The 12676-nt window shown below is 39.9% G+C and overlaps 1 protein-coding gene across 4 annotated transcripts in view; it reads left to right on the top strand.

Annotated features, from left to right (window-relative positions):
• Positions 1 to 5570: 5570 nt before the first annotated feature.
• mllt10 (MLLT10 histone lysine methyltransferase DOT1L cofactor) overlaps positions 5571 to 12676 on the top strand; it is a 46785-nt gene continuing 39679 nt past the window's right edge. For 3 of the 4 annotated variants that reach the window (XM_051940509.1, XM_051940508.1, XM_022190000.2), the window contains exons 1-2: positions 5571 to 6086; positions 9084 to 9163. In XM_051940509.1, the coding sequence (XP_051796469.1) occupies positions 5930 to 6086; positions 9084 to 9163 (237 nt within the window). In that variant the 5' untranslated portion in view covers positions 5571 to 5929. The remainder of the gene's footprint in view (positions 6087 to 9083; positions 9164 to 12676) is intronic. The other variant, XM_051940510.1, reaches the window with a different exon arrangement.

Here is a 12676-nt window from a genome sequence, read left to right as displayed (position 1 = left end):
TCAATGATGATTATTAATTAATGATTAATACACGTTCCATTTATACTCAAAGGAACGTGTCATGTCAGCACATCTGCCTCCCCAGTTTGTCACAGACTAAATAACTGCCCATTTAAACGTCTCAACTGAGAAGCACCTAAAAGGTCCTAAAACAGCTGATCAAAATCTGCAATTAATGGACAAAAATTACCACGTGTTTGTATATGCATGTTTGACTATTTCCAATTAAGACCAGGGATTCTTTGTTATGCACAGATGCCACCGGGCACTTATTCCCCCTCCTGCTCCTCCACCCCACCTCTTCTCTCCTGCGCCTGGATGTCGGCCGGCACCACCGAGAGGAAACGAGGCCGAGTGGCCAAGGAAAATGACCTCGAGTACGGGGGAGGTTTCTTAGAGCAGCCCGGTGAGAGCCGGTGCTGCAGGGGCAATGCTTCAGAGGGACAAATCTGGCGCGCTTAGGCTCATTTAAAGTGTTGGGCATTAGACAAGTCTTGTCTGAGTTTGGAATGTTTGTGGAAGACTTGCTATATGGACGGGGAATAAAAAAAAACTAAAATAAGAATTTGAAAAAGAAAAAAAAGATCACGCTAATCTGTGGGACGGGTTTGAGCATGGAGTTAACCATAATTGTCACTGCCATTGTGATGCAGATTTATCATAACATTCACGACACTTCAGAAACTTTTAAAAACGAGAAACATAAAAGAATAAAACGTCATTTTAATTATTTAAATAATTTAAACTATAGCATGTGCGCCCTTTGTGGCGACTCCTGGTTGCTGTAAACGTCTTTAACTCTTTTTTTTTCAAAATTTTCCACTACTTCACTGTGGAAGTCCGAGGCTTAATGGGGGATATAGACCGATTACGGTAAGAACACACACACACACACACACACACACACACACACACACACACACACACTCGTAGTGCTGCATCTCAATGCATTTGTCTTCTCTCTTGCAAGACAGAGTTGCTTAAAACAGAGTAAGAGGAGAAAATTAAATTTCTCCAACGTAATTTTAAAAAAAAATATGTTGTGTAATTTGAATAATATTTTAAAAAAACTTAGAAATTATACAAATAGTTCATCACACTGCATAAAATTAAGTGTAAAAAGCGTTTCTAGGTCGAGGTGTGTGCAACCTCAGCAACTGGCCATAAAAATAAATAACTAAATAGATAAAAATCGTGTTGTCCATGTAAGTTCCTGAGCTCTTCCAGTTTTTTTTTCATGAAGTCAAACGTGCCGCTCCTTCCTGCAGCTCCGAGTCATTTGTTTTGCATTGAGTTTTATGGAGACACTTGGTCAAGGAGGCGCAGCACTTGTAAGAGCATGGACTTTTTATGATACAAACCCACTGCCCCATGCCAAAACAATGAATTCCTCTCCACCCCCCACCCACCCAGGGAGAATGTGATTTTACATGCAATCCGAGCCTGAAGTATGTGCGGACAGTGGTGGGGGGAGGGCTCTCTTCACCTTTCACCCCGCCGTGTTGGGACTGTTTGTATTTTTTTTTCCTGGGCCCCTGTGCTACTCCCAGACAGGAGAGGAGGATCCATGGGTGCACACTGATGGACCTGCTGGAAGAACCAGGGAAGGAACACTGTAACTGAACGTTCAGGGGTGCAGCTATTGACTATTCTGTTGGCTATGTTCTGTGTGTTCCTACCAGGTGTCACTAACACATCCTTATAAAAAAAAAAAAAAAAAATCATAAAATATACAGATGGGACTGGTCTGTCACAGCAGCTCTTACAATATATAAACTGCCACAAATTGTAAAAAGGGCAAGTACAATGCAATACAAAGGAGTTAAAAATAACATTAAATGCACCTATAAAACAGTCATATAGCCTATGATTACCTCCTAAATGATTATCAGGCTCAGTTAAATTTAATGATGCATTTTTTGGGGTCACTACAGGTGAATTACATTAACTACAGTAATTCATGCACAAGGGAGACTATTTACACACAATTTATGAATTCATGGTTCAGTCCAACACCATACATGTGCTGCTTTTTTCCAATAAAACTCTGTTTCCATTGATTGACTTTAACTAAAGAATAATAGGTTGGCCACATGAATATGTCACGCAGAATACTTTACTTAACATAAATGATGTTAGACTGTTTGTTTGGCTTAGCAAGGTCTACTGGCACTACATAATTTCTACCTGACACCCATGAAAAATACGCACTACTTACAATAAATGGATGCGAAAACAAGCATATGGCATCTGTTTGAGAACACAATTGTTCCAAAATAAAGGTCCGACCAGTAGTCATTTGTTGAAGCTTATGAGCTCAGTCTGTGAAAACATTCCTCCCAGAGTGCTTAGGTTTTCCCCTGCATTGCATGCACACACACTCTTTTTCTCTCTCACACACACATTTAAGATGCAATATTTAAAAACAAATTCAGACTTCATTACCACTCCACTGTTTCTTCGCTCATGCATCTTATTTTTTTTTCCTGACAATTTATAAATGCCAACAAAACAAATGAACTTTGGAGTTTGAAGAGATGGAGTCGGGCAGGCAATCTACATCACAACAGTAACCAATAACTGCCGGGCAATGAAGTACATCCAACATTTGTATGTGCACAATACATTTACACAATGCTGGCCTATAGGTCTGTCGGTGTGGGGGCTGCTCTTCCTGCTGCCTTGTCGTTGCTACTCCCTGCATGTTTCACACGTTCCTCATTCTGCAAAACTTCCCCCAGCCAATACAAACATGGAGAGAACCCCAGTCGTGCAGGCTGCCTGACTTTTAAATCTCAAGTGCTTTTAAGTCACCTTACTGACAATTAATTGTAAAACACACTGGAAAAGTAAACAATATGAGTGAGCTCACTTGAGCACAACAACAAACGTAGGAGATTAAACAATCAGTGTATTTCATACTTTCTCACTTCTTTTAAATGTTTTTCTTTTAAATGAGTGCAAATTTCCATGTTTCAGTGGCATTACATTTGGTTTTTTTCAGCTTATCCGCTCAAGTAAAAATTCTATAAAACCTATGAAAAATATTAGCAAAACCTGACAGTCAGCAACCATCTTATAAACACTGCTTCATGCCCTACATTTGTAATTTTTGCTACAAATATATATCTTTTATGTGGCAGAAGAATATGGCTAACACAATTCTTCCTACAACATCCACGCACAGCAGATATGGAGACCTTCATCCCAGAAACCAACTTTAAAGATGTACAGAATGAACAACAGAGCCCTGATGTATAGCAACTAAGAAGGCAGCTTGGTTATAATAGTAGAATACCTTGAATTATATAAAAGCCCTGAGTGCTATATGTACTTTGTGGTCAGCAACAGTCACAGCGAGCAGACGGTGTCTCCGCAATTTTCTATCATAGAGAAAGCTCTTCTCTGACAACCTGAGGAACTAATCAAATGCAAGTTGTAAAAATCATTTGCCATTTTCAGTTTTTCAGTAGCTATATGGGCCCCTCCACAACCGCTGCCCCCTCCTTCGCCTCCCTTTGTTCTCTCTAGCTCTAATAGGTTTTCCCCTGCCACACACAATTCACTTTTTTTCCCCCTTTTCCCCAGCCCCTCACCCCCTTTTAGTGCAGTGCCCAGTGTCGACTGGAGCATTTGAGCAATTTGAAATTAAAGCAAACAATGGGCAGACACTCCCAGGGACCTCTCGCTCACCATATTACACGGAGGACGCTCGTGTGCTCTTGCGCATTATTGGCAAGTCATTACGTTTCTCTGGAAACCGAGAGCGGGAGCTCGCTCAGAGGAATCGGTGATGCAAGCAGCAGCTGAGTGCTTGGAATAGCGTGTGTGTGTGTGTGTGTGTGTGTGTGTGTGTGTGTGTGTGTGTGTGTGTGTGTGTGTGTGTGTTCTGGAGCATCCTTGGCAACAGCATGGGGAGCTGTCAAAACAGAACTGTACATTGACAGGCTGATATGCGGCTTGATAAAAGCTTACCAAAGCCCAGTTAATATTTTTTGAAGGATACAAAGTATTCCTTCAACAAAGACATTTCAAATTGCTGTCTCAAGTCTATTGGTTCTGCAGTCATGGGCATAAATCTTTTCCATCTTCACTATTCATTGTAACAGTCAACTAGCGTAGTGAGAGATGTAAAATAATATCTATTTGGTAGGTACAAATGCAAACTATAATTCAGATTTATATCAAACACAAAAAAAATGTGTGCAATCATTTTGTGTATTTGCTCTAAAAACTGCACAATAAATGCCATGCTGTTGTTCTGAGTTTACTGAGATGCAAAAAAAAAAACAACAACTACAAGACAGATTTTTAAGGATGCAAATGTGGATGTTCAAAAGTAGTTGAATTCTAAAAAACACTTTGCATTACATCACAAAAAATCATTATCAAGCATATAGCATAAATATAGATATTCAAAGTCTCCCTGTAGAGTAATAATAAGTAATGTGACATTCCACCTAATGTTTTCTTACAAGATTGGATAAAATAAATCGTAAATGTTGAAAATCAGAAACTGTCCAGAACAGCATGGATAGTGTGTCTGCATCGGGAAAAGAAAGGGGGGAAAGGGGTTGCAAAGGTGCAAACACTTCATTTATATGGGGCTACACTATCTTGACAGATGTAAGGGGGAAAAAATGAGAATCGCTTTTATTTTGAAAAAGGCTTCAACGTATGAGTGATTTGATTTGATGTTTTGGTGCATAACAATAAACATTAACATTTTTAAAGAAAGTTAAGAAATAAAGCAAAAGTTGCAAGTCAGGTAAAAACTAAAGTGCTACAAGTCATACAAAAAGTAAGTACAGCAAATCAAAAAGTAATAAAAAGAAATACAATGGCTGTATGCATTTTGATAGTCTGTTTAAAATTGCAGAAAGATCAATAATCATTCAGAATATCTCAAAGGGTATAAAAGCTCTGAGTCTATATGTACTTTGAGGGAAACTACAGCCATTGGGAACAGACATCATCTCTGCCATCTTCTATCAAAGATAAAGCTCTTTTCTGACAACCTGACAGACATTTATTCTGGACTGCAACAAAGTTTTCATTTTATATTTGATTACTGGATTTTCTTAACTTGAGGAAGAATCACTATGCTCACATTTTCTCTGTAAAATATTTTAAAAAATAGTCACCATGCTGAAAAAATTATATCTTACTTTTTTCTAAACAATAAAGGCATCAAAGTGATATAAAACAGAGTAAAGCAGGAAAATTCCACATTTGAAAGGAAACCCTGAATTGCTGTCAGTTAATACTTTGGTTTGAATTAATTGATTAATAGAGAATAATTAGTTCATACAAAACAGTCAAACAGCATTAATACACTGACATTAAAACTTCAGGCTTTTCCAGGTCAGCTGTTCTATTTTAAACCGGTCCTAATCCACTGCAGATGAAGAATTACAGGCCTTGTTTGTTTACGTTTCAAACACAGTCAACAGCTGACATCCGTATTGTAAACACCGTGCTTTTAACATTACTTGAACCTGGTGGGTCTCCCAGTAATAAGCCACAGCTTTGCCTACCTCCATGCTGCTACAGTGTTGACAATGAATCTTTATCAGAGTGAAGTCTCTCTGCTACAAACTTTTCCAACCATGTGGAGCCAAAATGGAAAGCTGCCGCCGACCAGCCAATCACGTTTTACTTCCTGTCTGGCGGCACGCACACACACGTGCCGTACGTCATTACGCACGTCTGGTTCTCTGCGAAGTTCCCCCTCTTCTCTCCATCGCGCCGTGACGGGGATGTTTTGGTGAAAAAAATACGGCGTCGAAAAGGGACGTAAACACGTTTTAAACATGACATTTCGACCGAGTGGGACCTAAAGCGGCGCTGCAGGTGGAACGAGGGCGTCTTCGGCGAAGGTTTCGGTCCATCTTTATGTGTTACTCCCGCATGTCCGCTTTCTTCGTAGATGGTCTCTGGTGAGCGTTGTCTGGCGGCGGAGTTCTCGACGAGTAACATGAAGGAGATGATCGGAGGCTGCTGTGTGTGCTCCGACGAACGAGGCTGGGCAGAAAACCCGCTCGTGTACTGCGACGGACACGGCTGCAACGTCGCCGTGCATCAAGGTAACCTGCGCTGCTAGCTCGGCTACCAGTTAGCCGTTAGCCTACAGGCTAGTTAGCATTATCTAGTTGGAAGGTTATGGAGCCTCCTCCTCCTCCTCCTCCGCCTGCCCTCGCCAAGGCCAGGCTGAGGTCAGGCTCAACACATGCAACTCCGCTGCTTTGACTTGGCAGCTAATGTAGCTCTTGTGTAGATGATAGAAATGTACCTTGTGAGCACATTTCTGGGGCTTTTTTTTATCCCATGTCAGAAGCTGTCACTTGGGATTTAAAGACTGACTATCAAAATGTGTGAACTTGAGAGGAAAGCTCAGAGCGAGGACTTTAAAATCCACTATAAAACTCTCTAACTATTAGTCCAAACTGAATTTAAACACAGAATTGTAACTAATAATCCACATGGTTGAAGGATATGGGAAAGTTCGTTTCAAAACAATGATTTCTGCATGCTACCATCTCGTATAGCAGCTGTGCTCGTTCAGGATGACTCAGATGGTGACGTTCAGTGTTTACATGTTTCAGAGCTGACCATGTGTACATTTGGCAAACCCAGTGGGAGACTGAAAAGTCAGCAGCTCTATGCTCATGCCTGTGCACATGGGCATGTTTGTACTTGTAGCACTGGTCTGTATGTAGCAATATGCTGCAATTTTTAGACTGTTAAATAGGCCAAGGCTTGCAAATACACATAGTAAACAGTCTTACATGTGTGAGTTTCTTGTTTTATATTTGAGAAAACTAATCTTAAGATGTAGTAGTAATGATATGATTGATTATTTGGTTTTTATATATGTAATTGTGCAAAAAATACTTAATATTTTACTTTAAGGCTCCCAGTTCCAACCCGTTAAGCATCATGTTTTTTGATGATGATGTGCGCTTTGAAACAAGTGAGCAAACTAGACTGGAAAGCATTTTTAGTGGGTTGTGGAGGAGCCCTTTCTTCCTCTTCTTGCTAATTATTTGTTGCAGAAAAGTTTGATTATGTCCAGTAGGAATAAACATGGTCTTGCATAGCACACAATGGTCTGGCTGCACCTTGCTAACATTATACAGTAGGAGAAAAAAAATGCCCTGACTTGTTTGCATTTCTGTGAACTGATCAGTCATACTGGGCAAAGCTAAGCGAGGCAGATTTGTTTAAGTGGAACATTTTGAGGCAGGGAGGCGAGTACGGTCATGAAAATGGCTAATTCACAGGATCTTTGCAAAACTTGAAATTTTCAGTTGGTAGGTTGCTAGTCCGGTTTTAAAAACGGTAACTCATAGCTAGAAGGGAGAGGAGAAATCCATGTAAATAGTGAGGCCAATGGCAGACCCATACCTGCAATCTACCTCTGGTGAGTCAGACTAAAATAGACAGGTCATGTATTACTTTGTCCAGATCTGCCCCGAAACAGTTACAGTTAAAACAGCTTCTGGTTCAATTAGACATATTTGCCAGATAAACTTAACTAGCAACATTCAGTGGTATTTTTATTTTAAAGTCAGCAGTCCAGGAAGAGACAGGAAACACAGCCAGAGAGATGGATATGACAGCAGTCCTAAAGTTGAGCTGTGGAACGTGCAGTCGTGGTGTGTGCCTCAGTATTTAGGCCATCACATCCCCTGTGTTGCCCCATGTTTGACTGAAGGGTTTTAAAATTTTACAAAACAGTTACAGTTTTTCAATCCATGGAGAATATGGAGTTAAAGAGGGCCATGTTAATAAATTGCGTTAAAGAAAATTTAAAATGCTGTGTGTCTTACTGAGGATGTAATACACTACAGATATTTTAATATTTAATTAATATACTCATCCGCTATGTTTACGCACTCCCCTGCATATTAAAGAAAAGCTTAACAACGCAGCGTATATTGTGCTGGTTAACCTAGCGATTAATAAAATTGGCAGGCTTTGAATTGATTGGATCGGCCATCCATAATAATTTAAATGAATCAGATATGCAGTGTGTGCAGAGTATCTTAACCAGCCAGATACTCGATGTTTTGTCTGTAAGTCAGGCCTCCAATCTCTTCATTTGAACTCCGTTACCTTTGGGTGTTTTTTTTCTCAGAAATCTGGATTATAGCTGTTTATTCCAGTGGATTATGGGCTCTGGTCAGATCAGAGATAATCTGAAAATGTGTAGAGCTAGGCTATTTAGGGTAGTGCTGCCGCATTGAGGGTTGCACCGTCTGTGCTTGTACCTGCACAGCTTCACGTCTGAGTCCTGTAAGCGTTGGTGGAAACGGGTTAGAATTCAAAATGAAAACAAATTGATCCAGACCATCTTGTAAATGATATACTTCTCCAATGCTGTGCCAAAGTGCAAAGAATTGAAAGGCTTTATTTGGATGTTACAAGACATCGGGAGCCACCAGTTGTGACCCAATTATTGCAGCTTTAATTCAAATTAGAAAATAGAAATATCGCTTTAAACAGTCCCATTATTATCCACCCTGAAATGCAGTTGTTTCTGCAGCTGACGACATTTCCTTGACCTTTTTCCTACGAATATGTTGGGGAGAGCACGTAAAGAATGTGGACTATTTGAATGCAGCCTCTCCATGAATGGTGCACTTTGCTTCACTTTAACATAAAGCAAACACTTCTTACTGATGACTTTAACAACAGCAATCCTTTGCTCTTGATTCTGCTGTTGTCCCAAATATGTTGCGGCCCAAGCAAAGCCTGTTGGTGCCAATGCAGTGATATAAAAACAACAGTAAAAAGAATAGGTTCAACAGTGTGTCAGGGCAAAACACTGTTTTGGATTTAACCGAGCTTAGTCATAAATCTTTCTTCTACTAGTGTAATAAATAACTAGGAATGGACATAATGGGATATTTGTAAAGATGTTAATAAGTGTTGTCAGGTTTGGTGTGTAGTTGCATGTGTCACAATGGTGTTGTTGTTATTATGTGGCTGTACTCTGATCTATAAAATGTAGACTTTGTTGTGATTATGATGACTGACAGCAGTTCTCTCTATTTTTATGTTCCACCACCTCTCCTCAGCCTGCTATGGCATTGTGCAGGTGCCCACTGGACCTTGGTTTTGCAGAAAGTGTGAATCTCAGGAAAGAGCAGCCCGAGTGGTGAGTCACATAATCCATCTAGCCATTCATCATTTATGACTAACCCCTGAAATAACAGGACTACCTCACAAAGATGGCGGGACACAGAAACAGTGCTGTTGTTTGTAAATGCGAGCAGATAATAGCACCATGTTGAGTCTGCCATCATCAACAAATCTGCTGAAAGAAAAGAATAGAAAAACTGTTAAAAATAGCACCATGCATGTTTAAGACATTTATTATCAGTATGTAGACTTATTTTGTAATCCAACACATTATGCTTGATCAGTATTTTAGCTGGTGTGTGAAGAAATACATAGTAGAGGAAAGATTTACAGTTTTAAAAAGGCTGTGATTTCTTATTCCATTTGTTTGCAGCCTTATCAATCAATCACTCAATCAAAGTTTATTTATTTACAACAGCCCAATAGGTGACCAAAGTGCTTTACAGAAGAAACAAGAGAATAAGTTAAAAATAATACAGTAACTTTAAACAGAGACAGCAGTAAAATATACAATAAAAATAAACAGCAATAAAACAACACTAAAATACACATGTAAAAGTTAGTACATAAAAAAACTATATAACATCAGCGCTCGATTTAAGGCCGAGAGGTCCGGTCGCCCAAATGACATTTTTTGGGCCACCAACATACATCAATTTAGACATTTTTAGGAGCCAAAATCAACTTTTAGTGGCCAAAAAAATTAATCCGCTGGGCAAAGTATGCCTTAAAACCCCCCACGGCTGTGAAAAGTCACCCACAAATGAGCAGCGCATTGTCCGGAGCTCCTAGCAGTCGACTGGGACGTTGACAGCCGGAACAGGTGCGGTTTGTCCCGGACAGATGAGCGTCGAGGAGCGGCAGGTGTTAGCCGAGCAGCTAGCGGGGGATAGCTAGCCAGCCGGGAAGTCTGAGCAGTCTGTGACCGGGGAGAGCAGCCGGCGGACCCGCCGAGTTAAAAATGACAGCTCCGGTGGCTTGGTGCTTTCCGTTCGCGGTGCTCAGGCTCAGTTGATGCTGTCCTCCGGATGCCGCCACCACATTCTGGGCTGGTTCTGGATCCGACGGAGTCCGCGAGATGTTAACGACGTTAACATCAGCGACAATAAAGAGTTCAAATTTTAAATTAAATCGGCGGAAATCCGCGGATCCGCGGAAAATTGCCATCCCTGAAACTTGGATTTGGAGGTCAGTAGCCCAAATTAAAATATTTGGGCCCCTAACCAGCGTGTTTTTTGTCATTTTTGGTCGCCAAAATCGGCTTTTAGTTGCAACTGGCGATCTGGCGACCGTCTAAATTGAGCGCTGAACATGTCACCATACTGCTAAGTATTAAAATCCATTTTCAACAGATAGGTTTTGAGCTTTGATTTAAAGATAAGATAAGATAAGATAGACTTTATTGATCTCACAAAGGAGAAATTTACTGTTACAGGGCTCTTAGGAACAAAAAACAGAGGAGTGCAAAAAGTCACGAAAGTGCAAGTACAAAATAATAAATATTGCACATAATAACAACTACACAGTGGTGTTATACAGTCTGATGGCAGTGGGGATGAAGGACCTAGGTCAGTGATGGTGCACATATTGGGGGTTGGGGGCTTATTCCAGAGCCTGGGTACCGCTACAGAAAATGCCTGGTTACCCTAGTGTTTATATTTTGACCTAGGCACTTCAAGTAGATGCTGATCAGATGACCTCAGATGCCAAAGTAAAAAACAGCTCGGATAAGTATGGTGGAGCAAGACCACCTCTACTCATCAAACCTTATGGAAAGGCTCAATGAATAGATTTAAAAAATACCCAGAAAGCCTTTTTCTTACACTGGTGTACATTAGGGCAACAATTAATTGATTTCAAATTGAAATCGTGATTTGAAACAGTGTAATAAGCAAATGTCTGCAATTTAGGGTATATTAGATAGCTCGTTTGACCGAGGAGTTAATGTGTGAGAGAGTCGCATATTGGATGATGTCTCATGTGATAGAGCTTCATCACATGTTTCAAATCTGTTCCAAAGTGAATTCTGAACTGAAGCTTGACTCAGAAAAATTACATGGGAAACTGTGATCACAATATCTATCAGAATACACACACAGATGTTTTCCTCTAAAGCGTTCATTCCTAATTTGCTTTGCAGCGTAGCTATGGAAAATTACATGTCATGTCACGAAAAAGAAACAAACACAGTCTTTATGATAGTAGGTTTGTGGTTTTATACTACTTTAAAAGTTGCATGACTGATAAATCCATCTGAACTGTTCAGGAAGTGAACACATCAGTCTGTATAGACAGTGTGACTTTGATCCATTTGGTAACTGTGATAACATATATTTACATTTGCATGCAGTTTCTCCCCTCATTAGACAGTCAAATGCAGTTTAAGCTAGGATCTGCTGTGTTTGTATCGTCTGTCTGCGTTGTTAGTTTATTAATTCCATTACAAAGACAGAGTGATCACATAGTAATTATCCTAGAACATTTCTGTACAAGATGCCTCACTTTTGTCCTGTCTCTACCTGTTTGCTTTTAGTCGTAACATACAATGGATTTGCTGCCTACAGTAATATTGCAGTAATAATGCTCAAAGCCACATATTTCTTTGTCAACTCTGTGTGCCACCAGAGAACATAAATATACACATAAGAAGCTTTGAAGTGCAGACTAACCTGCTGTCAATCATATCAATTAGATTTTCCCATGCATGTCCTGAAGACATGCTGATGATACAGATGGCAAAAACAGTTTATTTATTAGAACTGTTTATTGCAATAGAGGACATTAACATTCAAGTCTTGCAATGAAATTACAGCAGTACATAAACAGAAAATGCAAGCACTTTCTTGGGCATATGTCCTTTGTCACAGTGTAAAATCAGATGTCTTGGAAGCTGTCAGTTAATACATTTACAATGGACTTTACAGAGACCTTTTTGACTAATTAAAGCAAAGGAACTGGGCGTTGTATAGTTGCTTGTATTTATTGCAGAAAAAACTTTCCTTCCTTTCCTTAGAGAGACTTGAAAGCGTGCTTGTGTTGATGGACTCACCATGTGTATCACTTTGTACTGCTTGGTAGAAGCTGTACTGTCAAAAGCAACGTAACTGGAGAAAATAAATTAGCAATCTTTGCAGGCCTGCCTGTTACTCCTCCTTTATACAGCGCAATTGCCTCACCTAGCAGGATTTTCAGTCGCATGTGATTTCTCCTGCTGTCCTTTGCTTCATATTTGCCTGTATGACAGCTACCATAAGGGGGAAAAAAAATAAAAATATTGTTTTTAACATAAAGTACTTTGTGCAAAAAAATCTCTGTAAAATGCATCTTCAAGGAGCATTTCCTATTCCACTGACAGAAGTATTGCACAAATATTGACCAAACTGTCAAAAACGAATACTGTTTAAGGAAGTTATCCCTCACACTGTGATTTCATTGGTACACCAGATTCTTCCTCGTCTAGCCCACAGTCTGTATTCTGTACTAGTTACCACCACATTTAACCAATGTATTTCTTAATCCTGTTCTTGAC

This window comes from Acanthochromis polyacanthus, chromosome 20, assembly GCF_021347895.1.
Source record: "Acanthochromis polyacanthus isolate Apoly-LR-REF ecotype Palm Island chromosome 20, KAUST_Apoly_ChrSc, whole genome shotgun sequence".
Classification (NCBI taxonomy): domain Eukaryota; kingdom Metazoa; phylum Chordata; class Actinopteri; family Pomacentridae; genus Acanthochromis; species Acanthochromis polyacanthus.
The sequence above is the reverse complement of the archived record's forward strand: the minus strand, read 5'-3'. Positions and strand labels throughout refer to the sequence as shown.